This window comes from Epinephelus moara, chromosome 8 (assembly GCF_006386435.1).
Source record: "Epinephelus moara isolate mb chromosome 8, YSFRI_EMoa_1.0, whole genome shotgun sequence".
NCBI lineage: Eukaryota > Metazoa > Chordata > Actinopteri > Perciformes > Serranidae > Epinephelus > Epinephelus moara.
Window position 1 is genome coordinate 37,313,180 of NC_065513.1, and position 27,401 is coordinate 37,340,580.

Here is a 27,401-nt window from a genome sequence, read left to right on the forward strand (position 1 = left end):
ACCGGGCTGGGTGTGGTGTTTTATGAATATTCTGCACTTGTGAAGTGTTAGCAAGTGCTACGATTCTAATGCGATTCAGCTGGCATACTTTCTGCAATGTTTTTGAATAATATTAATGATTATATTATTCAGTGACTGAGGAAGAATAAGCCTGTCCCTCTCTGCCTGAAGCTCTGTGTTTGTGCTGACTTCTAAATGACTTTTGAATGTTTGAGAGCGTCTGTGGCATTATTATATCATCAAACAAGTTCTGCACAGGGTTTTTGCTGTAACATGAGGCTCAGTCAGAAGCGTCTGAGGTTCACAGGTAACGCAATTTGGGATTTTTGGAACAGCAAAGACATTTCTCAGGACACCTTGACAGCTTCACCTTGGCGTCTTTTGACAAGTTGTGAGCCCTTGTTATTGCACATGCACTTCCATAGGAGCCTGTTCGGAGGCACTTGCAAACATCATTTTGCTTCTCCGTGGAGTTGCAGTCATGAAGCCAACAAACAGCGAGCACTGCTGCTCTGCCCAGTTCTTTAGACACAAAAGCAGCCCTTAAACGGTTTCAGAGTGTGCGCTTGATGAAAGAAACACAGAAACACCTTTCATGAATTAAGGAATCATCGCTGCAAACATACCGAGTGTTCCAGCTTATTACACGTCCTTCCATGTTTGCTTTTTTCACAGTGTTCCAGTTGTAAAGCTGAACTCCTGCTGTTACCCTCTAAAATGTGCAGGTTGCATGCTTGACCTCATCCCAGAGGGGAACCAATGGGTTACACATGGCACTCCAAATCCTCCCTCCGTGTGTGTGCATCTCCAAACAGTCTGGGAGTCATTTCGCATATCTGATAAGTATTTAGCTGCACAGAGAAAAAAAAAAAGGGGAGAGGGGATTGCAGATGTCCCACCATGCAAACACTGCAGCCTGAATCTTTCTTTTTTTTTGTAATGGAATGGTTTCAAATGGAAAAGTGAATGGGATTAGCTTGATCCGGTTTTTGTGGCTCATATGTTTCTCAGCCACTTGGGTACGTAATATTGTGTGCGATTATGGAATTAATGGCGTTTTATTAAGAGGATGGAACAAAACAAAAGAACAAGCACAACACGAGCTTAAGAAACATGCATACAGTGTTTATTTTGCAACCAGGACACATTAAATAAAACTACAAAGATACTTCACTTATACAAAAGATAGATTATATCCCATTCACATACAAAATAACAATAATTTACTGTATAAATTAAACATTTCACTATTTTTTTTTCTTTTTTTTGCTATTTACAATTTCGTGAAAACAATGTGTTTGGGCCCCTCCAGATCATTTCCCACAGGGCTCCTGGTGTTTTCACGTCATGGAGCACTACAGGACATTCACATCAACGACAGTTTGGGGAAAGACAGTTTCCACCGCTCAGAAGATAGCGTGGAATTTTCCGATTGACTGGAGGACGGGACAGAAAATGGGAGTTTGCATAATTCACCAGGCTATCCAAACAAATATGCCCTTGTTAGATTTTAACTGTCAGATTTTGTTAGCTTGTGTTTGATTTGAACGCACATTAATTTCCCATCGCTCTCACATCTCTGCTCTTTATTCCCCTCCCTCCCTCCCTCTACGCATGGTCTCCTCTGAACATCACAGACCCAGGGGCATGTGCTCTTGTCTTGCAATAATTAACATGAGTTACAGTTGAGCAGACAGGCAGAATATAGCAAAGAGTCACTTTTTTTTTTACAAACTTCTGAGTGGGAAAGAAAGGCTCTCTATCTTTTTTTAAAAGCCTTAAATTCAGTCTGATTCTTGGAAAACTCTAAACCCTTTAACTTGAATGTCACTATGATGCTGCGTCATGTGTAAAATATAACCTTTTGTCTCAAGTGCTCAGGTTGCTGCACAAAGTATGTTTTTTTTTTTTTCACTGAAACTGAATGCAAAAGTGAATAAGTACTATTTCATCAAGTGCACTGACGTTTTGAACCTCTCCTTTATTAATCCTGACAGCGATTAGACGAATTTTTTGGGGTTGACCATCTGAAGAAACATCTCGTCCCAAGACAGGAAAGCCCAATTACTATGCCAATGGCGAACGAGTAGATTTTGACCTTTTACAAGTAGTTTAAATGTCACAGCAATGCACAGAAAACCGTCACAGCTGCAAACCTGCTGTCAGGTTGTGCATAGTGCCATTGAGTGCTTCTGGTTATATTTCTGTCTGGGTATATTGTTTGCGCTCGACCTTTTGGCCCGAAATCAAAGTGACAAGTAAAAGCTCCCAGGTCTGCAGCGTCTTATAGAATTTAGGCAATTTACTGCTGTCCAAGGAAAAAATGCATTCCACCTTAAAGGGAAAGTCTGGTATTGCCAACCTGGACCCTGTTTTACAATGTTTTGGTGTCTGAGTGTTCAACTATTTTTTAAATAAGAGAGAGCGCTGCAGCTGACAGCGGCAAAACAGCCACTCAGGGCATTTAGCATCGTCAATTTACATCCATCAAAGAGCTTTTTTGCCACTGACAGGCTCAGATTGTTATTCAAAGTGTCCGACAACATTATTGGATGATCTTTCAGAGGAATTCAACATTTTTCTTTACTTGTTTTCCTTTTGCATGATCCAGTCTGTTTGTTATTGTGTGTAAGGGCGCATTCACACCAGGATACTCGGGGGACTCGATTCGATTGGGCGGGGAATGCTGAAACATTTGACACCTTCATTTGGTTGGGTTCACTTTCACACTGCACTTTTTAAAGCGGACCAAACCTCCTGGACAACGCTCGTTTGGGGTGGTATTACCCGAAACGACCACTGACCAGGAAGAAAAAAAACATGAGGAAGAAGAAAACCCGGCTTATCGATTAGTCAGGACTAAAAACGGAAATCCATCCCTTCAGCCGGCTTGGTCGCCACAGAAACAATGGAGCAACACCAATTTTATGCAGTCTTGGGGTTTCTGGTTTTTTTTACTTAATTGTTTTTGGTGGTTAGCACTGTCGCCTCACAGCAAGAGGGTTGCCGGTTCGATCCCGGGTGTGGCAGCCCCTCTGTGCAGAGTTTGCATGTTCTCCCTGTGTCAACGTGGGTTCTCTCCAGGCACTCCAGCTTCCTCCCACAGTCCAGAGACATGCAGGTTAACTGGTGACTCTAAATTGTCCGTAGGTGTGAATGTGAGTGTGAATGGTTGTCTGTCTCTATGTGTCAGCCCTGTGATAGTCTGGTGACCTGTCCAGGGTGTACCCTGCCTCTCGCCCAATGTCAGCTGGGATAGGCTCCAGCCCCCCCTCGACCCTCAAGAGGATGAAGCCGTTAGAAGATGAATGAATGAATGTGTTTTTTTTACCTCTGCTTCTCCTGGTTTGCGCTGTTGGCTTTGTTTTTTAAATGCACTGCACTCTACGCTCTCTCTTTGGTTCGCTGGATAGTCTGTTTGCATTTCACCAGAGTTTGAATGAGCGTTCACACCACTCCAAACGAACCGAACTATCCTTGGAAGTGGACCAGGGTTTGTTTAAAGCGGACTAAATAGAGCCAGTGTGAATGCATCCTAAGAGTCTCGCTCAAGGAGAAGCCACTTCCTGAAATCTCGCTGACATTTTCAGATTGTCGAAATAAGCTAAAAACTCAGCCATGAATATTTAGAAAATCATTGAGATAACACTAATACCCTTTCATCAACCAAATATAGCGTGTGTATGCGAGTTTTTTAAACACGGGAAAACCTGCTAAATATGGGCAATAGACTCTTTTCCCATGCCAGTGTCTTTCTGTGTGTTTTTGCTTTTTATTTCCTTCTAATGTGTGACAGACTACACAGACGGGCTGGAAAACAGGTTAGCAAACAGTAGAAAGCAACAGGGAGGCCAGTGAAAATGTTACGGTCGTTACTTCTCTTTTTTTATATCTCTTACTTAAGTCTCTCTAAAACTTGTTGCCGACTAATTTGGTAAGTTCGAGCGCTGCCTGGACGGACACAGACTTTAAAGTTTTAACCATTGTTTTTCCTGTAACGAGTCATCTCTCAGGAGATTACAGAACGAGACTTCTCCTCCAGGGAGACTTGGTTAAACACAATAACAAACAGAATGGTTCAAGCGAAAATGTTTCTCTGTTATCACACGTATAATTACAATCTGAGCCTGCAGCAAAAAACAAACTCTTTTAGTGGACATAATTGATTGGTGCACAGTTGCCCTGAATGCTTACATTGCAGCCTGTTTTGCTTCTGCCATCGACAGCACTCCCTTTCCATACTGGACCTGTTCTAAAATTACTCATCTCCATTAGTCACGTAGACTCAGAAACATGGGAAAATAAGGTCCAGGTTGAAAGTTACCAAAATTACCCTTTAAGTTGACAAGGAAGTGCTTTAACAGGTTTCTCAAATGCTTTGCTGAAACACAAAATGAAAGAGTGGACATAAATATCATCATTCCCACACTGAATTACATAATATACAACAATATTCATCCCCCCTGTAATCAAAAGACAACTTAATGTGAACAATATGTTCAGTAAATGTCCAAGACGACACATAAGAGCACACACAGAAATTAGAAACAAAAATGTCTTTTAAAGCCTTGTCCGTTACTCTGTCCCAAAAGGCTATGTGTTCATTTTGGAGAACAAAACAAAAAAATCATCTAATGTCCATCATGTAATAAAAATGTAAAAGATCCAGTCTGGAGAGGTGTTCAGTTGCGTGTACTAAAAAGACGAATATGAAATGCTTTCAATCACTGTACAAGATGTGGCATCATTTTTTTACATTACATCTAAGTGGTGGAAATCCTATTTTGGAATGAAACTCACATCCACGCTAATTTTAAAGAAATGCAGACTCTTGTGAGGGACCCCGTGAAAGAAACAGATGTGATGCATCTGAGACAAACGAAGAGGAGATCCTTAAGGCACTTGAACACCATCAAACCGGAAAGACTCCCACCCACACCCGAGCAGAAAAAGCCCTCAGATCTTCCCAAGCCTCCCTAAATGGCAGTTTGTCTGCAAACTGCACCACCCAACCTCCCAAGTGAATGACGCTACTTATCTCTCCACCCAAATCCACATGAACACCAAGTGAACGCGTGGGCGAGCGCACGCTCTCTCTGTCTCTCTGTCTCTCTGATCTTTTCGTGTTACGGAGAGTGATTCATCCCCAAAGTGCTCTGATATCTACCTTGTGTGTGACGGCTCCGCGTCCCGGTTCCCGCTCCTCAGAAAGCTCGTTATCACGTAAAACACATCAAAAGAAACATTAGCACTTTGCATATGGAATCAAAAAGACAAATAAATATATAACTCTTTGGATGGGAGGATTCTGGTTTTTGGCTGCAAGTGTTTGTCGTCCACGTGAGGCAGTTAGAAGAGTTCTACAAAACTGTTAAGCTGTTAAGTGTTACACCATATGTGTGTGTGTATCCATTTCCTCATCCTCTCCTTGGTACTGATGAAGATTTGGCTGCCGCTGTGATTCTGAAGCACCAGGAAGAGGTAAGCCTCCCTGTTTCCTAAACTGAACACAGACAGTGAAGTTAGCCATTAATCTGCACCGGGCTAGGTTGTGTTTTCACTGGTGAGCCTGCAGTCTGGAGGGTTTTTGGAGGTATGTTGATTGTTAGGGACGACCGTGGGTGATGGAAAAAGAGCCTCGCTGAAGCAGAGAAGCTTCCCGCATGTTAAAAGCGTCCTTGTATCTTTGTCAGAGCTGCAGATTGTCCTCCATCTACTGTACTCCTTTGCCCTCCTTTCCCACATTGAGGTCACTGACAGCCCTGCCTGTCCACCTCTTCTTTGGTGCTGGGCAGGATGGGAGGGCCCGGCCACTTTGGCCCACGGGCCGTTTAGTAGCAGTCACTCAGTCAGTTGTCATTAGCCACTCAGTTGTTGGCTTGTTGGCGTAGCGCCTCGTATAGTTTCATTGTCTGAGGGCCTGGCATCTGACGGCCCTTGTACAGAGTGGTGGTGGGTGGTGGTAGCATTTGGTTAACGGTGGAGCGCGACAGTGGCGCTAGTTGCCCACCAGGGGGCTGAGGTCGCCGTGGTGGTTCTTTAGCTTCTTCTTGAAGAGGGAGATGGTGGAGGGTCGGTAGAGGATGATCCAAGGCTCAGAGGATGCCGTGCTCTGGCTGCAGCTGTCTGAACCACTGACTGTTGGGATGTTTGGGGACCTGAGAAAAGAGGAAAAGAGACAGAGATGAGAGGAACATGAGGGAGGGAAACATGAATCAGGAAAGAGAGTAATAGAAAGATTTACAAAGGGTGTCAAACTACCTTCTAAATCCTAATGATGCATTCACTTCATGCCTGTTTATTATAAACACAAAGTAATGGCAATTACAGTGGTGGATGTTTTATAGGCTTCATTTACTTCCATTCATTCATTCAATTTCCATAACTGCTTATCCTCATTAGGGTCGCAGGAGGCTGGAGCCTATCCCAGCTGACATTGGGCGAGAGGCAGGGTACACCCTGGACAGGTCGCCAGACTATCACAGGGCTGACACATAGAGACAGACAACCATTCACACTCACATTCACACCTACGGACAATTTAGAGTCACCAGTTAACCTGCATGTGTTTGGACTGTGGGAGGAAGCTGGAGAACTGGCTGAGGCCGACAGCGCTAACCTCTGCATCACCGTGCTGCCCTGATAACATGTCTATCGCACTGCATCTAAGACTATTGATGGTCAAAATGTAAAATACTTAGTTTTATTCACCAAAAAACAGCAGCTACACCTCAGCTGGCAACATAGATTGTGCTTTGTTTTTAGATGATTTCAGTTTAATTATGAATAAGGACTGAATATTGTGTCTTTTGGTGAAAAGGTTTAAGTCCCTAGTGTATTTTAGGAATCAAAAATAAAGCATTGTATTGTATTTATTGAGTCATTTTGAGGGGGAATAAGAAATTGAGAGACAAAAATCCATTTTTATTTATTATTATTTATTCAATTATTTATTTTTTATTTTATTCATTTGTTAAATCTTTTTATTACATTTATTTTATTTATTTTTATTTACAAAAAAGGAGATTTTCTACTTGAAGAAAAGGATTAAAGAATTACCAAGAATTCAAAACAGACTGTAATTTTCTGCTGCTTGGGGTCTCGTAATCATGACACTAACAAAACATTGAGCAACGCTGTCATTGCAGTCTGCTTCTCTTAGTTAGAATTCCTTCAGTGTTTATCATTCAGGAGGTTTTTACCAGGAGCAGAATTATCCGCAGAGGTCTCCTCCTCTCAAAAACAAACGGACCTGGTAATTAAAACTAGTTAAAATACTAAATAAAGTAGTTCCATGTTAAAAATCAGTGTTTCTCCAACACTGTTCGGACAGCAGGGGTTGGAGCTGAGCTGCAGCTTACGTTTGCTCTGCTTGTTTCTCATATGACTTAAGATTCAGACAACTAATGACTAAAAATCTTTCTTCCGGTTAACACATAGAGTTAAAAACAACCAAGATGTACAAAGTGTACTCTTAAAATGTGGCTTAAAACTGTATAATACAACAATTTATGGCAGCGTCTGGCAGACAACCACAATCCTGACGCATAAGCAAAGGGGATATGACGCCACTTACAGGCGGTGGCGATCAAATGACACGTGTCCTTGATTAAATTTGAAGATTCCTCTGGGTTTAAAAATTGATGGAAACATTTGGGATTATTTTTAATGACACAAAACAACAAATTATTTCCCATTTTAACCTTTTTAGACATTTTAATGTGCATAAAAGTTACATATTATGTCTTTTGTCGATAGAGAAGTTTTCTCTCCTAATTTTATTCTTTTGTATTTCCTGTGTTACTACAACGAGGGGAATCTCTGAAATTCCCCTGTGTAGCTGTAACTTAAGTTATGAGTCACTGACAGGGAAAAAAACAAGCGTCATGTAGCATTACTTCTATGTGTGATCATAAGAAGTCACTCTGGGCTGAAGCTTGGCTGAACGCAACTGGGAGAAAGCACTAAATCTCATTTTGTACATTTGTAAGACACTATGATACATAAAAACCCAACACACTGCGACTTTAAATGTGTGAATGTCATCCTGTTCTTCTATCTTTTTCCAGTATGACATGAATGAAACATAATACCACAGATGAATGCTTCGACATTTGATGCTTGGTCGATCACGCACACCTCAAACATCCTCATACTTACTTGACCGTGATATGCAGCAGCAGCTTCGCCACCATGGCTATGACTGTCAGGATGAGGAGAGCAGCCAGAGCGTAAATGGTCCACACTGTAGAAAGGGAGCAGCGCGGTAACAAGACATCAGATATCGAATCACGGTAATGAAAACGAACTGAAGCAGACTGAAAGGATTAGCAAGTGAAAGATTATTCAAGCACTGCTGGCACACCTGTTAGCAGTGTTCAGCCAGCAAATTGTCAAGAAATGGTGATGCATTCTCAATGCACATCTGTTCTCTTCTGGTTGAGAAACACATCAGATAGCCCTTTGAGACGGAGTGCTCAGAGTTTGGAAGGAGTAATATTTGAAAGAAGTAGAAAAGCACAGAACACATCAGTCCACCCTGCGTAGCTTTGACAAGAGGCCTGATTGTGATCAGCAGGGAGACCCAAAGTAACTTCAGTTGTGAGTCACTGACAGGAAAAAACAAGCGTCAAGCAGCATTACTTCTAAATGTGATCACAGGAAGTCACTCTGGGACGAAGCTTCCAGAAGCCTCTCATCAAACTAAGATGATTTTAATACTTTCAGAGAAACCAGGTCATGCAAAAATGGGAGCTCGAGCTCCCAGAAAGCTCCCACAACATCCCTGCAGAGGTAGAGAAAGGTGCAGTAGGTGCAGTGTATCATGGGTGTTAACATACTAGCGCTGTGGCCGGTGGTCTCGCCGCGTCCAGCCCACTGACCTGGCATGTTGTGCTCCGGTTTACCGGGGCTGGACGTGATCACGTAGAGGATTTGGGTGGAGCGTCCGTTAGAAGTGCTGTTGGATCTCTCGGTGACGCCACCAGCTACCTGGGGCCCCGCCGTGCTGGAGACGCCCTCTCCTTCATCCTCCTCATCTCCTTCAGCCTCCATTGTTCTGGTGTCTTGGCTTCTCAGTGCTGAGGAAGCAAGAATAAGACCTGATTTAGAAATTGTTTATGAACAGTTGGATGTTGTTCCTTACACTGTCAAGGCTACTTTTTGATACAGCAAGGACATATGGAGCAACATTATCACATATTTGGTGTTGTGTTTCTGGCCACCTAGCAAATGCAAGTCCAATATTCACTCATTGCTTGTTTGCTTTTGGTCTCCACCTGCCGCTGCGGGAAATATCTGAATCTTTAGTAGCTAATTGTTCTACTACAACACATTCTCACTCTGACCTCATCACATATTGACGTTTGGTCATGGACCTTCTACTTTCAGATACGATCTGAAAGGTACCTTGGGTATGTTGGTTGTTGACGTTCTGGGACACCATTTCAAGTTCTGCCTGTTACATACATTTCCTTTTTCACAGGCAATTTACCGTTTACGTACAGCACATCAACGCAAATTGACATTTTATTTCTGCCGATGTTAAAGGACAGCTTTATTCGTCAGTATCCGATGCTGCAAGTCACTGCCCAAGCGCCGGATTATGACGACTTTGGAGTGAGACCGTGCTGTCCACTACGTTTACCAGCTAGTTGCTAACTTTGTCTGTCTACCGCTTGGTGCAAGGCAGGTGGCATACAGTCACATTTTTGCCTAGAACAGCTGCATACTGTGGCCAAAAACAATGCAGAGCAATAAATCAAAACAGTAAAGAAGTGGGTCGAAAAACCAAAACAATGAGCTACAAGATGCTAAAATGCTTTATAAAGCTGAGCGGAAACTCAGAGTTGAGTGACTTTTTCTTTGTGGCTTCATCACAAATGAAGCTACCACAAACTGCAGTTCCTCAAATGGCCACTCGAGGCTGGCTCCAAGGGCGAGTCAGTCCCCATATAGTAGACCCCATGCTAAAATGCCGACTTTACAGCAGAAATAAACATGTTTACAGTCTGGTACACACACAAAAAAACAAAATAATTTTGGTCTCTGTAGCTAATTTCCCCGTCCATTACTGTACGGAGCGTGAATTTTTATATAACTCACCCATTTAGGTGTCATTAAGGCTTAATGTAATGCATGATTAGGGGCGTGGACACTTTAAGTGAAAGGTGGGCTCTGTCTGTTGACAAGTCACTATCACAACAGCAGTATTGGTTAGAATAATGTAACCATAGTATAATCCCAGATTCTCAGAGTGTAAGTGTAGCCGTCGCTTCTTCTGTGTTTTCAGTTTATGAAAGTTAACTGTATTATTCCGGATGCCTAAAAAGTTCAGCGTTTGGATGAACTAAAAGATCCTCTGGGGTGTCAGGTGTTCAGTTTTTCCAGCAGGTACATTTTGTTTTACTGATTTTAAGCCTGTTTTTGATAGCAAAAAATAGAATTAGCATGATCACAGTTAACCATAGCTGTACATGCACTGTGCTAACCATGCTAGCAGCTAGTGTTGGGGTTGGCTACAGGCAGATGTGGTGACCAAATATGGGGTGCATTCTGAATGCCATACTTTTTCTTTTTACTTTTAGTAGATACTGCAGCTGCCCTTAAAAAGAATGTACTGTTACATGTAGTATGCACACAATCGGGACATACTGCTTCCTCATAACAATAGGCCGTAAACTTTGACCCTCTTACTCATATATCCGTTACCATGGAGAGAAAACAAAATGTCCTTCATCAAGCTCCATTAATACCATCAATATTCCTATTATTACCAATCAACTGGTCAACAGTCACCTGAATGCGCTGTCATCTATCACTGTGACTTCTCACAGTTGATGTGCCCTATCTTTTGCTGCAGAGGATTGTGGGTCAGAATAGCCAGGAATGCATGCTGGCTTGTGACTGCAAAATCCGGCCACATGTAGAAGAACATCCTGGTATTTTTGGCATACTACTTTGACATAGCATGTATTGGGACATACTTAATCTTTTTCTGGCACACTATATAGTATGGTAGTATGGGTATTGGAACGCACAGATGGTCACCACATCTGGCTCCAAAAATCCAACATGGCGACGGCCAAAATGCCAAGGTCAAGGCTTCAAAACAGGAGTCCACAAACCGACGGGTGGCTACATCCATTATTTAACAGTCTATGGTTCATCACTACAAGCGACCTCTTTAACATACAAGTAGTCAAGCTATCTATTGTTAATTTACACATATTGCCTATGGCTGCTTTAAAATCCACTAATATACTTTTATATTTGTCAATAACAACAAAACAAACCACAACACTGTTGCTAAACACCATCACATTTACTTATACTACAATCACTGACAATAGTGAACAGCAAGTCTTTATTTAGCTCTATGTAATTTGCATATAATTATCCATGAACGGCAAAACACACAACAAAAAGAAAAAGGGTGGAAATAAGTTCAGAGAAGATGGAAGAGGCAAACCAACTGCCAGCTTCATTATTCAAACAAATCTATTATTCATTTTGTACATCTTGAAATGTATGAATCATCTCTCAGTAGCAAAGTTCGTCTTTCTATCTTCTTATTAATTTTGTTGATATACTTTATTTCAGACATATTGCCCAGCCCTAATTGGACTACTGTTAGAGTTCTCTGCAGTGTGACATATCACCTCTTAAAAGTTGGACTATTTCTGTGTATTATAGATGTTCACAGCTCCCAGGGAGAGGAGTGGTGAGCGCTGTGTGTCGTGCCAGAGACACAGAGGAGGAAAAAGCTCTGCCATGTTGTTGTAATTTCTACAAGTTGAGGACACATATCACTTAACGCCCCTTTAATTATTCCCGTGGGTAAACAGGGCTGTTGCAGCAAGAACGCAGTAACAGGATACATCCCGTTGATCATGTTGTTGAAAGTGCTGTATATACGGTCATGAGTGAATATTTAATACTAACTGTGTTTGTTAAGAAACAGATTGACTTTGCAGAAATACTCATGCGTGCTGTAAACATGTGGCGTCGTAGCATTTCTGTCCACTCCAGACATCATTCAGAAAGTGTTTGCGATAAATTGTTTGTTTTAACCTGCTCACAGCACCAGATGTGGCGGAGTTTGCTTCATAAAACAACAGAGCCAAAGAGCCCGGACGGATTTGTCTCATTTATGTGTTCCCAGAGGAAAACAATATCCTAAATAAGATCTCCTCTGCCTTTCATTTACTTCTCGTAAACACTGACATGATTTATTTAAAATCACTGTTTGATTTGGAGAATTTACCGTCTTGCTTCTGAGAAACAAACTGTGGCATGTCGCACACTGAAATTCTTGTCTCACTCAACTTCTTAATCTCTTACTTTTCTGACATGTGAATTTGCAAGTGAGGTTTGGTGAAGAGAAGCATCTCGGAAGTCTATTAGCAGTAAGATGTGGTTTTCTAATTTGCCTCAAACACATCTCACAAAGAGCTGAGATGTTTGCGTCTCTTTCAATTGCTGCCGAGTTGGTAGGAAGCAGAAATAATTAAGATATTAGTAATTTCAAATGAATTTAATTATAAGTGTGAGCTTGGGACTGTGTTCACAAAACATCCTGAGGCTAAAAGTAGCTCCTAATCAGCCGAGTTAGGAGAGACATGTCAGTCCTAACTTTAAATTTTGTCTGAAAGCCTTTGAGAGCTAAAACTAGCCATTAAGTCTAAAAGTACATTACTACATTAACCCTTAAATAGCATACATTAACAGGTGATGTAACCACCTTTGCACCACAAACAGGCACATATTTCTACAATAACAGTTGAATCAAATTACAAATGGTCATAAAAGTACTAAGGGAAGAAAGAAGCCAGGATGCTCCACTGCAAACCTTCAGGTGTGCTCATATGACATCAGCTGATGTCGCAAGATACTGTTGGTGTGTCTCAAATCACATACTTCCGTTAGTACACTTCTATGTAGTATACTGTGTGCACTACATACTCATTGGCGTAGTGCGCAAATTTGGACATGTTGTCTCAAACCAAACACAGCCGTTTTGAACTCACCGGAAATGACGACCGCAAATTAGCTAGTTAGCAAACTAGCATTAGCATTCACGTTATTGTTCCCGGTACCAAATCATTACAGACTGCTAAATTAACCCAATAAACATACTGCTGGCTTATATCTGAAAACAGTATAGTGGTGCTTAGTGCAAAAACATATGTATATTTGTACAATGCAGCGATGTTCACGGTCGCACAGTCCTCGGCCGCTATTTCCAGTTTGAGAAGTGGTCCCTCCCCTTCCGCTATGAAGCCAAGATGGCGACCATTAAGGGCGAGAAGTGTCCATAGTTCCACACTCAACTTCTTGACCGTTTCGAGTGCACCATCCGGGTACTCATAGTGCACTGCATTTTTCCATACTTTTATGATACTTCTACATTTATGCACTCAAAATATTAAGTGTAAGTACAGAAGCATGCGATTTGAGACACAGCATGTGTAATCAAAAGAAAATGAAAATGTAAGAAAATGAAACTCTACTGCTTGTTACAAGCAAAACACACCATAACCAGATTCTGGAAATCCACTATTAGATCAAGTTTACAAGCCTGGCTTACCGGACTGTCACACTCTGTTGCCCTACTTTTATGATTAAGAGTAATTATTCTACTTTTGATAGGATACGGGGATGTTTTATGACATTTTCAGAGGGGGAAAGGCTTCAGAAGTTTACTCGTCTCTTGAATGCAACATATTAATGTACTTTTTTTCCTCTTTCTTTCCTTTAGACTGTCAACATTGATTATTTATTTTGAACCTTGGAAAAGTACTCATTGTATTGCCCTATCGTAGCAGTTTTTATGAAGATGATACCTTAAGTGAATGTTCTATTTTGTACTTGTTTTTTGTTGTAGTTTTTGAATCCAATAAACACACTTGTTGAAAGAATGGGCTTTCTGAAAAGATCCTATGAGGGAACTCATAGCTTTAAACTTTAGCCCCATGTAGGAGGCCTCGTAGTAATGCAAGATACTAAGAATGACCGACAAGCTGCACCCCAAACTAAATGCTTAACCCCACCCATCTTGTATCCCACGTAGTTTAAATCAAACACCCAGAACGAATTCTAAGTACTGTTTGATCCAGGCTTGTTCCACTCTTCCATGAATGGTGGTTAGATGTTAAAGCAGCGTGGGATTTTTTTTTCTCTTTTCACATAACAGTTCAATCTGACTGTGATGTTCCCAGAAACTTCCCACATGTTCCCCATTTGCAAACAAAATACCACGCTTCAAACCCGGGCTCAGCTGAGACGCTCCGCCATCGTCATCTGAGAGCGTTTATTCTGAAATCACCGCTTCGACCGCTCAGTGTGCCACAGAGCACATATTAGATGTATTTAGTGCTGATACGCGGTTGTCTTTTCTGTTTCTGTTGTTTGTCTCTGTATCTCCGTCACTATGTATTTTTCTCACCACTTTTCTATGAAAAAAAAAAGCTATTACTTCAGGAGGTGACCTTTTCTCATATAATATCTCAGATTTCATTTCTTGGCTACATGATGCCTTACACAAAACAAGGCATGAACAGAGAGGAGTGTGCCTGTCCAGAGGTCAGAGGATTCTGACCTTCCAATATATTGTTTTTACTGTAATGCCACTGGCGAGAAAAAAAAAGTGACGGAGGATTACAAATGGAGGCAGAGAGGGAGGAGCGGGGACATATTGCCTCCCAGTGTATCGAGCTGTGAGCTTGAATGTCACCTACACTGAATTATATACGGGTGTGCTTCTCTCATGCATCCACAAATTAATCTATTAAATCATTTTTGGTGCATTCATGCAGAGACTCCTGAGATAACGCACAGCCAAACAACAGAGGACAGCTTTTCTTTTTCCACATTAGTCTTTCTACATTTTCCACATTAGTCTGAAGAGATAAAAAATAATTTGCCGTGAGGTCTTCAACTTTCTGTGAGCAGTATGTCTGCTCCAGTCAAATCATGCTATCAGAGTGTGCGATGCATCGTAGTATTTTTAATGTAGGTGGCATAAAAACTCGCTGTGGAATTCACCAAGGAACGCTCTGGAGAAGCAAAGCAGCCTGCCGCAGCTTGATAAGAGAGTGAGTTCCTAGAAAAAACAACACATTATTTAAATATGCAGAATCACCCGGGGCTGTGAGACATTGACTAGCAAATGAAAAGAGAAAAGGGCCTGCCAGTGGCGTGACAACAGCCTCACCACAGCTAACAGGCGTTAGTCTACGAAACAAGGGCTGCCATGCAAAATGCCAGCGAGCCAGCACGCACATGATCATGCAAACATGGCTCTTGTTGGGTTTGGTTCAGGATGTCTGCTAGACGTGATACTCTGTCATAGGCTTTAAAGCAAATTCACAAAACCAATCTTCATTCGACACAACCTTCCTCACCATAAACACCAACTACAATTATCGCATAACAGTCGAATGCCTTCTTGAAACAGTCAAGTTTCAGTCACAGTTTACAATCATGTTTGTCCAAAACCATATGTAACCATGACAGTTAATGATGCTGCAAATACAGATGCTGCTGCAAAGAAGCTACAAAATTAAAAACATGGATGCTTCACACACATCCTCTCTCCCCCTCGCAGCACAGAAGATCTGTACAGTCATCACAGATTCAAGATGGGCACCCAAGATTAGTGTCAACAATTTAGTATTCAACCAAATGCCTCGCCATCTGTTCCCAGTTATGATGCTGAATAATGGCCAAAAATGTGTTTTTGCAGAATATTATGATGTCACAGTGAAGCTGACCTCTGATCTTTTGGACATGAAATGACATCAGTTCATCACTTTATTCCAATAGGCAGTTGTGGAATTCTTTTTTTACATAATTAGTATATAAATTCTTGAGTTATGGCCGAAAACATGTTTTGTGAGGTCACAGTGACCTTGACCTTTGACTTTAGACCACCAAATTCTAATCAATTAATTGTTCTCACGCTCTCAGATTCTGAGAAGCCGGTTCTTCTTCTGCTAACATTCATGTCCTGTGACTGCATGTCAGTAACTCAGCTTCCTTATCGGAGCCTTTGTGCTTCACTGTCTCGCAGGTTCCCACCAATTGCGGCTATGATTATAACTGTCACATACGTATACTATTAAATATTAGTAAATACTAATAACATATATACTACCAAAATACTATTATTATTATATTACTAAAATTCTGTATACCTGACATCTATTGCATGTATGTCCCTCCTCAGTTGCTTTTCCTGAGGTTTCTAACCCTGTTAAAGAGGTTTTTGGGGGAGTTTTTCCTTATCCGCTGTGAGGGTTCAAGGGACAGAGTGATGTCGTATGCTGTAAAGCCCTCTGAGGCAAACTGTGATTTGTGATATTGGGATTTATAAATAAAACTGAATTAAACTGAAATGAAGAAATTCCATAGACGCATTCTTGAGATATCATGTTCGCGAGAATGAGACAGATGAGCTCACAGCTGACTTAACCTTTGAGCTTTGACCACCAAAATCTAATCAGTTCATTGTTGAGTCAAGTGGATGTTCGTGCCAAATTTGAAGAAATTCCATCGAGGCGTTATTGAAATATTGTGTTCATGACAATGAGACAGATACAAGGGCGCTTTGACCTTGACCTTTGATGACGAATACTACTCAATTCATCGTTGAGTCCAAGTGGACGTTTTTGCCAAATATGGCCTTCATGTGATATTGTGTTCAAGAGAGTGGGATGGATGCAAGGTCACGGTGACCTTTGACCACCATATTCTAATCAGTTTTTAGTTGAGTCCAAATGGACGTTTGTGCCAACTTAAAGAATTTTCAAGGTGTTCTTGAGGTATCATGTCCATGAGAATGAGACAAATGAGGTCACAGCTAACTTGACCTTTGACTTCTGACCACCAACATTATTAATCAAATCACCAATTTTAATCATTTAATCAATTTGAATCAGTTCACTCTTGAGTCCAAGTGGAAGTTTGTGCCAAATTTGAAGAAACCTGAACACATAAAAAGCCTTTGGCCTCTACTATCTCTGGCACAAAGGCATAAAAATACAGTGAAATCCTACCTTGGTAAAGCAGAGCAAATCCCTGGGCCTGGTTGGTGCGGTCTGAGTAGAAGTACAGTATGACAAAGTCCCCGGTGACATTCACCAGCTCCCTCGGAGGGCTGCGCCAGTCGAAGCGTGCCACCACCTGGTTGCTGTAGCCGTCCAGTAGCTCCACCATGTCGGTCTGGTCGGAGATCTCAAAGAAGGTGAAGTTGAAGAGGATGGCGTAGGCTCCAGGAACCTGAACAGTCCAGTAGCAAACACGGCCAGCTCCGTACTTGTCAGGAAAGTCAGGTGAGTAGATTACTCCTGATGGAGCGGAGTAGTTTCCTCCGCAGGCTCCGACTCGGGCTGGAAGACAGAGCACAAAAAAAGAGAAAAAGATAGTCAGTAATATTTACTATAAAAGCTTTTTACGATTGTTCAGTGTACAACTGATTACTGGGTTATTTTTGTCCCAAGATTTCATGGTATTGAATGGGGATGCATCAATCCGATACACCAGATTGGTATCGGTTGACTTTATTAAGTGGATGTGGTATGAGCCATGACGTGACTGATCCACACTGAGTACAGTTTCTTTGTCAATGTTGTCATAAAAATTCAGTGTTTTTGCTATCAGTTACTTTCCCTCAGGTCACAGCGACCCGCTGACTCTCATTTTAGCACCACAGTAGTGGCTGAGCTCGAGTTAAAAATGACTGTGATGCGTTCCATCCAGTGAGGTACACAGATCATAATTTGGGAAGAAGAGAAGTATGAGATCAGTTCTTCAGTATCTGCAAATACCTTGAGTTAAAGGGAAATTTTGGTTTATTTCAACCTGTCTCCTATCGTCCTAAATTTGTTTCAAGTGACTAGTGACATAAAAATAATAGTTAGCATATTAGCCGTTAGCCTAGATACAGCAAAATCAAATTCCTCCTCCACAAAGTCGAAGTCTGGCAAAAAGTCAGCCATTATTCTATAAATCTTTCATAAAATAAATGAATGAACTTTTCAGGCTACTGTCCGGTTCGCTGACATTTATCCTAACGATATGAGGCGGTCTTTGTGGAAAAAAAGCTTGTTTAGTGGACTAACTTTGCACTTGAAGGTTGCCCGTTCACTTACGTTTTAACAGGTCTGACGCTACTATGTGCCCCAGCTGTATCTAGGCTAACGGCTAACATGCTAACTATTATTTTTATGTCACTAGTCACTTGAAATAAATTTAGGACGATAGGAGACAGGTTGAAATAAACCGAAATTTCCCTTTAAGGAATCAGAGTTGGTATCAAAAGAGAAAAAATTTCCCTTTAAGGAATCAGAGTTGGTATCAAAAGAGAAAAGGCTGGACAGCTTGTGAAGATGCTCTTTAGACTAAAAAGCTGTTTAGTACGGTTCTAAGGCGTACATATATTAAAAGTCCAGTGTGTGGGATTTAGGGGGATATGTTGGCAGAAATGTAATATAATATTCAAAAATTGAGCATAGCGTTAGTTCAGTCAGGACACGATGTCAAGCTCAGCTCACATCCCAGCTACATCAGCTGATCTCAAACAGTCAAATCAACTGATGGAGCAGCTGATTGATGGAAGGGAGTCAGCTGATAGATCAGACGATTCCTTTCTATGCAGCCGATTGGCAAATCTCATTCAGGCCTGCCTACTGTTGCTGCTTCCTCTGCAAGCCCAATTGCAACCCGCCTCAACCCCAGCTCCTCCTTTTCATGCTGTGTCTGACTCATTTCTGTCATTCTGTTCCCGGGGGTCTTTGCTGCTGCTCTCCCTGCCTTAGGCTTTCAATGTAGGCGCATGGAAGGGTAGGGAGGTTTGCTCTCTGTGCCTCAGGCTTTCCTCTTTTGCACATGGAAGGGCAGAGAGGTGTGCTCTCTGTGCCTCAGGCTTTCCTCATTTGCATGTGGAAGGGCAGGGAGGTGTGCTCTCTGTGCCTCAGGCTTTCCATGTAGGCTCGTGGAAGAGGCTTTCTGTGTAGGCCCGAGGAAGGGCAGAAGGGGCCCCAGAACAGAGCCATACCACCAAATATAATACTGCAAATGGAAATAAAGTTTTCTTTGGCTGACATGTTCCTGACTGAACAATGTTTTCATTAGTTTATAATCACCTAACACTAAGAATTGTTGTGTTTTCGTTACCTTTGAATGAACTGTTTATATCTACACAGGGAGCATGCCCAGGAAGTTCGCCATATTGTTTCTACAGTAGCCAAGAATGGACAAACTAATCACTGGTTCAAGATCTACATCGGCCTGTGTAGTTTATGTACATGCTTGGCACATGGGAGAAGTTTCAGTTGGCTGCAATCTACAGCATCACCACTAGAAGCCACACAATCCTACACATTAGATGTTAAAATATGTAAAATACTGTATCAAAACTAGTGTTAATGAACAGCAGTGTGGAAAGCTTGAGGTCTGATCACAGTGGTGGGTGAGGAAAGGAGGGGTGTTGGCAGGCGCGCCTGTATCTGGCTCGTGTGAACAAGATGATATCCAAAAGATAGGCATTAATCAACTACCCGAAACAAACTGCCAACTTTATGCATTATAGTAGCTAGAGCTGTCAGGACGGAGGACTGAAAAGGATAGAGACAAGGACTGAGAGCTGCAGCACTCTCCATGTGTGTGTGTGTCTCTTTGAGTGAAAGTGAGAGGGGAGGTAGAAGGTGGACTATTGCACACAATGTTTATGTATGTAGGTCATTAATAACTGTTGGAACACTGCTTAGTCCCTGGCATGCCTGCCTGAATCCGTGATATTTTCTAATAAGCGTACCCGATCCTACACAACTTATAAAGTCCCTCACACCTCTGCTTTCATTTTCTCCTTTTTGTTTCTCTCTTTTTTCTAAGCACCTGACTTTTGACAGCTGGCCATCACAAATATGTATTTTCGACATATTATTCCAGCAGCTTCTTTAAAGGTTCTTTGCCCCCAGGGCCCGAGACAACTGATCCGGTGATGTCCGGGTGTTGGCAGCCATGGATGTTACTGACAGGCAAATTTATTTGTGTGCCTTCTGGAGATGAACTCGAGCCTGACTCAACAAAACATCTTTGATGAAGGCCGTTAACACCAGTGACAGACCTGCCCTCACCTCAGGTTTATAACTGCAGGCACTAACCCACAGAGCACTACAGATACAGATCTATTTGTTCAAGTGATTTACCTTATATTACTTTGGAAATCTGAAAGTTCAAGTTCACGGTATTTTCCCCGCAGAATTCATTAAAGTTCAAACCAAATCCCAGCACAGGTGTGCAAAGATCACAGATGTCGGACCCAGAGCGCCACTAGTTAACACTCACTGTCGAAGATGATGACCCAGCCGTCTCCACCGCAGGGCTGGGTGTGGTCGCCGAAGCAAACATGGTTACACTCCATGCTAGGCGACTCGCCGTGGTCAGGCTGGTCAACTTCGTTGCCACAGAAACAGGCATATCCTGACTCCATGCCGGCAAGCTGCAAAACACAAAAGGAGTTATGCAAATCATCGCATCAGCAATTCAAAACACTTCCCATAATGCTATTCATTAATGCCAAAGTCCAACGACTGAGAGAACAAACTCTGTGGAGGAAACATGAAGATTTGGGAAATTCTCAATTCACAATGGCAATTTCCCCCATAAATTATAGACGATTATTACACGGCTTTGTTGAATACTCGATTGTAATTGGTCAATTATGGCATTTTATGGTCTGTTATTTCTGAGCAGCAGATTGCTGGATGGATAAAAAGCGTTGCTATGGACGCAGTTCTGATTATAGATGCTTATACCACTTTTTAACAGTCATGGGCTGGCTTGGCTTGGTTTGGGCCGTCAGCTCAGCACAGCAGGGATTTGCATCTCCATCACAACAGGGCTACCTACTTGAAGGTGCGTCTTAAACTGTTGACAGCTTGTCTTGGGTGATTACATTTAAAATCAGAGTGATGATCCATGGCTAAAAGTAAAGCAGGGCAAAAACAATTTCCCCCCCGGGATTAATAAAGTATTCTGAATCTGAATCTGAATCTAAATAAAAGAAGTTTACCTGTTGGAGGTGAGCTGTTTGCAGAGGTGCGGTAAGAGCCTGTTGTCTGCAGCTCTTCATCAACATCTCACTGTGGCTGTTTATGCTTTCATTCTTCCTACCGTACTACTAGACCTGCCATTATTGAAGAGAGGCTGCTAACAAATTTCTGTTGATTCAGTAATAACACATTTCATAGATTCTTCATAATAAAAGTCCCCCACTTGTTATGTATAAACCTTTATTGTGACGCACTAAAATAAGGAATTGTTGAGTTTTCGAGCAGCAACTTTGCACAACTAATACGGCGAAAAGTGAACATGAAACAGTAAAATAAAGCAGATATCTGAAGTAAAAACAGGACGCAGGAGAGAAACTAAACTGAGATTGAGATGGAAGCTACTAAACTACTGAGAGCTGAACACAGAGACTTTTAAAGCAACTTTCTCTCTGAGTCTCATAACACATGCTTGTTTTGGGGGGAGAAGGGAGGTTTTTGGGGGTTAGCTACGGTCGGCGAGATGTCAGTGCTACCCGCTTGAGGGCAGGCTTTTGGATCTACTCCTAAGAAGGTCCATCTCAGGCGAGGCTTGGCGCTGCATGATGCGTCTAAACTGGCAATTGAAACACAAATCGTCGAGGCATGGCTTGGCTCGCGTGGAAAAAGGGTATTAGTGGAAGGAAGCTTATCATTTTTAAACCAATATTGTGTCAAATTATTAATTAATGTCGTGAGAAGCTGTGTAATAAGCAGGATCTCCATATCGCCCAGCCTTGCTTCAGGGTGACAGAACAACTGAAGCAATCACCCCGTCCAGATTTATGTCACAGTAATTACCTGCTTGTTGCACATAAAGTTTGCATTAATAAAATAAGTTTGCAAATACATAACACATTCAAATAAAGCTACTTCTATAGGTTGTTTGTCTCAGCACTATGTGACATTGTGTTAACATTTAGCAAACAGTTCACTGCATGGAGCTCCTTCTCTCTTTGAAATTGTATTGACTTGAGTCTAAAACGCCCTAATTGCTCTCTCTCTCATGATTACAAGATGCTGCAGCCTGAGTCTGGATAACCACAACCTCTCAGCTGATTAGAAGCCTCCTTTCAAACACACAGCTGCACACAGGGTGTAGAGAGTAAACCTCACAGAAATAGCACCTATCTGTCTTCCAAATCAAAACTGTTAGTAAACTGTTCCTGAAGGCGTCGGAGCAGGAATGCAAAACGTCAGAAACCTTCACACATCTTGACCTCGCCACCGCTGGCTGCTTGTTCTCAAAAGAGTTATTGTCCTTCATTCAAAAGGACACCATTGTCCAATATTCGGGCCCTAAATGAATTCACACAACTGAAGGTACTGCATCATTTCCCACTCTGCGTGTTCTCTCATGGAATAGGAATTTATGGAGCCCGTGCTCTCGCCAAGACGTATCAAGCTCCGTCCTTGTTGCATTATTCTATCTGATGAAGTAACACCAACGTGAATACTTCTGGCAGACGCAAACAAGCGATGGATCGCTGTCTCACTCATCAGGCATGCTCTTTGTCAAAAAGTCACACGGGATCCATATTTCCGAGCACCGACGATTCACACGCGCATTAAGGACAGTGACAGACCAAGGGTAGGCAGAGGATGCCAATCTGCCGCCACATCCTGTAACATCTGCTGAATTGAGAGGGGAGGGGGGAGCTGTCAGTATCTGTCAGTGCAGACGGAGCTGAACCGGATCTGCCGAGACAGAAAATGAACACCTGGCACTGTTTATAGCTGGGACAATGGCATGCCAGACACGGAGATGAGGAAAAGGCATTGAAGAGGAGGTGCCCACTGGGCTAATAACCGTTCATTTCCAGCTGTCAGCCTTGATTGCCGTGATGATTTGTCATCCGCTGGTTGGTTTGAAACAGGACGTTTGATGGCTGAATAAAGAGGGCATAGACTGCACTGGACATCATGGTGATGACTGTCAGGAAATTGCCCGTAAATGCAGATGATTTGCATAAAAGCTTGACTGTTGCGAGAGCCAGCTCATGTCCATTTTAGACTTGACACGGGCAACTGACTAGACACTTTTTTTTAAACTAATGGGGGAACACATTTTAACTTTCCAGTACAAGTGCTCAGATAAAGCAGTCAGTCTTTTTTCTCTTTTAGTTTCGAATGAATTCTCCGACCTAAGCTGCCAGCTTTAATCTGAGTTAAAACACTGTACAGTGCTCTTAAGGTACAGGTTTTCTTTTCATTTTATACACTTCAACTTTAGCTTCAAATCCAACACATTCTCACTCACACCTCCTCAAATATGGACATTTGATCAGTGGCCTGTCATGTCAAAACATGACGCCTTAGGCACCCTTCCTACGTCAGTTTTGGACTAAATGGCGTGTCAGCTTATGCTCATTATATGCATCGTCTCTTTTCAAACTAACCTTCAGTTTCCACAGGTAATATACAGTTTCCATTCACTAAATTCATACAGTCAAAACATCATGGTTTGGTTTAAAATAACTGTTTGTAATGATATGATATAATGTCATGTGACCTACGTGATTAACATAGTGTGCTTACACTTTCTAGCACACTACATTGTTATTAAAAACTCATCGACTTTTGGTTTCACATGGGACACGTACAGCCGGCTGGTTGATAAAAGTCCAAAGTTTGTCAGACCCATTCACCTCACCTCTCGCCTAACCTCTCAGACTTTCTCACTTTTTATACTACGGTACATGCCTGAAGGGTCAACAAATGCTGCCAACCAGGGCGTCTCAAACCGCTGCTAAAGGGTGCCTCTGTGCATCAGTGTCTGACACCCACAGGCCACTGACCAAGCACTGATATTTGACAAGTTGGGAATAACACCAGGTTGTCAAAACTCACCTTGTATCTCTGCTTCCTACAGAAGCTAATGCAGTTCTGGATGGTGAGTTTGTTGGAGGTCTCGCTGCTGCCGGACAGAGTGGGCGGGTCTCCGCTGTCTTTGAAGCAGCCCAAGTTCCCAGGCACTGTAGAGAGACAAGATGAGGGTGAAAAAAACAATCAGTTACACACAACTTGATTGGAATCGGTATCATATGCTGATTATGAGCATTTCCTGTGCAAATATAAAGGTGTTTTTTGTCATTTAGATTTTCACATCCAGGTTTTCTCTTAGTTCCTTTGCAGGGATCACTTCCTAGTTTCTATTTTATGAAACACATTATATGCTGCTTGAACCGCTATTATAGCTTTGTCAAAGTCTTAAAGGGAAAGCGCACCCAAAAATGAAAATTCAGCCATTATCTACTCACCCATATGCCGAGAGAGGCTCAGGTGAAGTTTTAGAGTCCTCACAACACTTATGGAGATCCGAGGGGGAAGTGGGTAGCAGCACAACTGCACACCTAATGGCTGACAGCGCCCCAGATTAAAATGTCCAAGAACACAGAATTGAAACCACAAAATATCTCCATACTGCTCGTCCGTAGTGATCCAAGTGTCCTGAAGCCCCGACATAAAAAGTTGTTTGGAAAAACGTCATTTGAACGCCTGTAGCTCTAACTGCCTCTCTGTGCACTGCGCTGATGTGTGTGCGCTTGCGCGAGACCGTGAGACATGGGCACCACCTTCATGTGTGTTCACGTGCTTTCGCTGGTCTCACATGCAAGCGCGCACACGTGAGCACGGTCCACAGAGAGGCAGTTAGAGCTACAGGCTACAATGAGGCTAAAAAAGTCTTTCCAAACAAACTTTTTATGTCGGGGCTTCAGGACATTTGGATCACTACAGAGAGCAGTAAGGAGATATTTTATGGTTTCAATTCTGTGTTCCTGGACGTTTTAGTCTGGGTCGCTGTCAGCCATTAGGTGTGCAGTTGTGCTGCTACCCACTATCCCCTCGGATCTCCATAAGTGTTGTGAGGACTCTAAAACTTCACCAGAGCCTCCATCGGCAATGGGTGAGTAGATATGGCTGAATTTTCATTTTTGGGTGCACTATTCCTTTAAAATCATGTTTGTGATTAACACTTAGCCTCAAAGACCCGCCCCCAAAGAACAATCTGTGATGAAATACTCAAAAAGTCTTCAGGCCTCTAGAATGTTTGAATGTTTTGGTGTGAACTGCCAACAGCCAAGCCAACAATTTGGCCTCTGAAGAAAAGAGGAAAGGAGGAGGAGGAGTTGGTGAGAGGGAAGAGGGGTGAAGGGGAATTGGATGTTTGAGTCATTGCGAGAGAGAGAGAGAGAGAGAGAGAGAGAGAGAGAGAGCTGGAATCTAGAAAATGTACTTTGTCAGATGTGAGCACAAGTTGCATCAGATTAGGGGTATAACGTTTTCTACATGTGTGACTGTGTGCGTGTGGTGAGAGTTTGATGTGCCAAGAGCTGAAAAAGAAATTCTTATGTTGCGCCTTTTCAGAAGGTATTTGACAAACTGCAATGTCTGGAAGGAGGCCAAGTCCAACACCTTAGGTCTACATTAAACACTGTTTCAAGTTTAACCCGTCGAGAGCACAAAAATACGGAAGCCCTGCAGGGCAAGCGAGAAACAAACTGTGGTGATCTATTCTTTAAAATCTGATCTACGTTATTTTCTTCCCTGTTTTCTGTCTGGGGTTTAAAAACAGGTAAAAGTTAAGTTTGTTATTTTATTTTTCTTCCATCTGTGAAACAGATGAGGAAAGAATTGCCAGGGTTTTTTTTTTTCATAATCAGTCACTTTTTATCCGTGACAACAGGTGGAATGACGTTTTGGCAGGTTTATTTGTAAGTTGTGTGGATAAATTGTGTTTGTTATTGTGATACCATACCACTAGGACTAAAAGCATTCGTGTTTTTCTCCAGGTGAGTTTTAATTTCTGCAGGTGACACAATGGGTCTCATTCATAAAACATAAGCAGGACGAATTTGTGTAAAATTTCTATGCATTTCGGTATTCATCAGTATGTTAGTAGCTCCGATCTTTTCGTAGGTACTATCAAAATCTACACCTGCTTCTGACGGCTCATGGTGCTTGAGTAAATAAGATATTGCACATTAATGTTGCTTGTCACAATTAGAAGGTACAGTTTTATTTCGTATTGTGCTCTGTTATGTTCACAATATGCAGATGCTTTTGAAACATGTGAGTTAAACATGACAAGAGCTTAAAAATATAACACATTTAGCTTGTCGGCATTTGGCAGATTTAAGCTTCAGATGAGGGTTATTAGAAACGTGATTCCAAAATCAGAAAATGCTGTTCTCTGAATTAATAAAATGACAAACCAACGCGCTCCTCCTCTGCAATCTTTATGCACCGCAGCCCCAAACTGCATGTCGTTTTTGTTTAATTTAATTATCAGAGACATGATGTAGGAGATGTAAACATTATTTGAAATTTACTTTTGGTTTAATAAGACTTGTGGACGTGCAAAGCAATTCGGCATCTGTCTCTGCTCACACTGGGCAGCTGTTGAACCCAAATCTGGCAGAGAGTAGGAGGGAGAGGGTGTGGTTTTATGCAACACTATCTCACTAGTTGTTAAACTTAACAACAAGTAAGCTCGTCTGCAGCGGAGAGAAGTGACTGTGTGTGCTCGTGTATTTTTTGCATTTCAAGGTTCATGTCGAACCATTTTCATTTAACTTTTTGGATGGTTTTTACAACAGATGACATGCAGTTAACAGCCACGTTACCTCCTTCCAGGCATTTGGTTTACCTGTCCCTGTCACATCACTAATAACAGAAGAAAATAAAATGTTTTTCTAAACCCCACTTCATCCAAAATAACTTAAATCTTGGAGCCAGAAAAGTTCTTCTGTCTCTCTTTCACTTTCTTTGCTTACTCCATGTTCGCAGGTTTACAGGATGCACCAATCCATAGTAATTGTCACCTCCATATATGGCGGTCACAGGCTTTTCATGGATGAGAATGCATGCTAATTGCTGAGGAGTGGGAGCAAGCTGCCAAGGTTTTTATGTGCAATTCTACTCACAGATTTACTAACATTTCTTGAATCAGGACCCAATGGGTCTCATTCACGAAACGTGAGCAGAAGGAATTTGTGTGTAAACTGTTCGTATTCATCAATATTTTAGTAGCTCCGATCTTTTCGTAGCTACTAACAAAATCTACTCCTGCTCCTGACCACTCGTAGTGCTTGTGTAAATGTAGTAAAGCACATAAATATTGCTTGTCACTATTGGACATTACAATTCTAATTCGTATTGCGCTCTGTTATGTACACAATACACAGATGCCTTTGAAACATGTAATCTAAACATGACAAAATATTAAAAATATAACACATTTAGTTAAATTAGTTGGCAATTAGCAGGTTTAAGATCCAGATTAGGTTCATGATTGTGAATTATCTA

At 41.9% G+C, this 27,401-nt stretch overlaps 1 protein-coding gene across 2 annotated transcripts in view; it reads right to left on the minus strand.

Annotated features, from left to right (window-relative positions):
• Positions 1-1,036: 1,036 nt before the first annotated feature.
• kremen1 (kringle containing transmembrane protein 1) overlaps positions 1,037-27,401 on the minus strand; it is a 93,837-nt gene continuing 67,472 nt past the window's right edge. The window contains exons 4-9 of one of the 2 annotated variants that reach the window (XM_050051866.1): positions 23,943-24,067; positions 20,350-20,503; positions 17,058-17,390; positions 8,883-9,080; positions 8,161-8,245; positions 1,037-6,158 (exon numbers count right to left, since the gene is read on the minus strand). In XM_050051866.1, the coding sequence (XP_049907823.1) occupies positions 5,999-6,158; positions 8,161-8,245; positions 8,883-9,080; positions 17,058-17,390; positions 20,350-20,503; positions 23,943-24,067 (1,055 nt within the window). In that variant the 3' untranslated portion in view covers positions 1,037-5,998. Of the gene's footprint in view, positions 6,159-8,160; positions 8,246-8,840; positions 9,081-17,057; positions 17,391-20,349; positions 20,504-23,942; positions 24,068-27,401 lie in introns of both variants that reach the window. The other variant, XM_050051863.1, reaches the window with a different exon arrangement.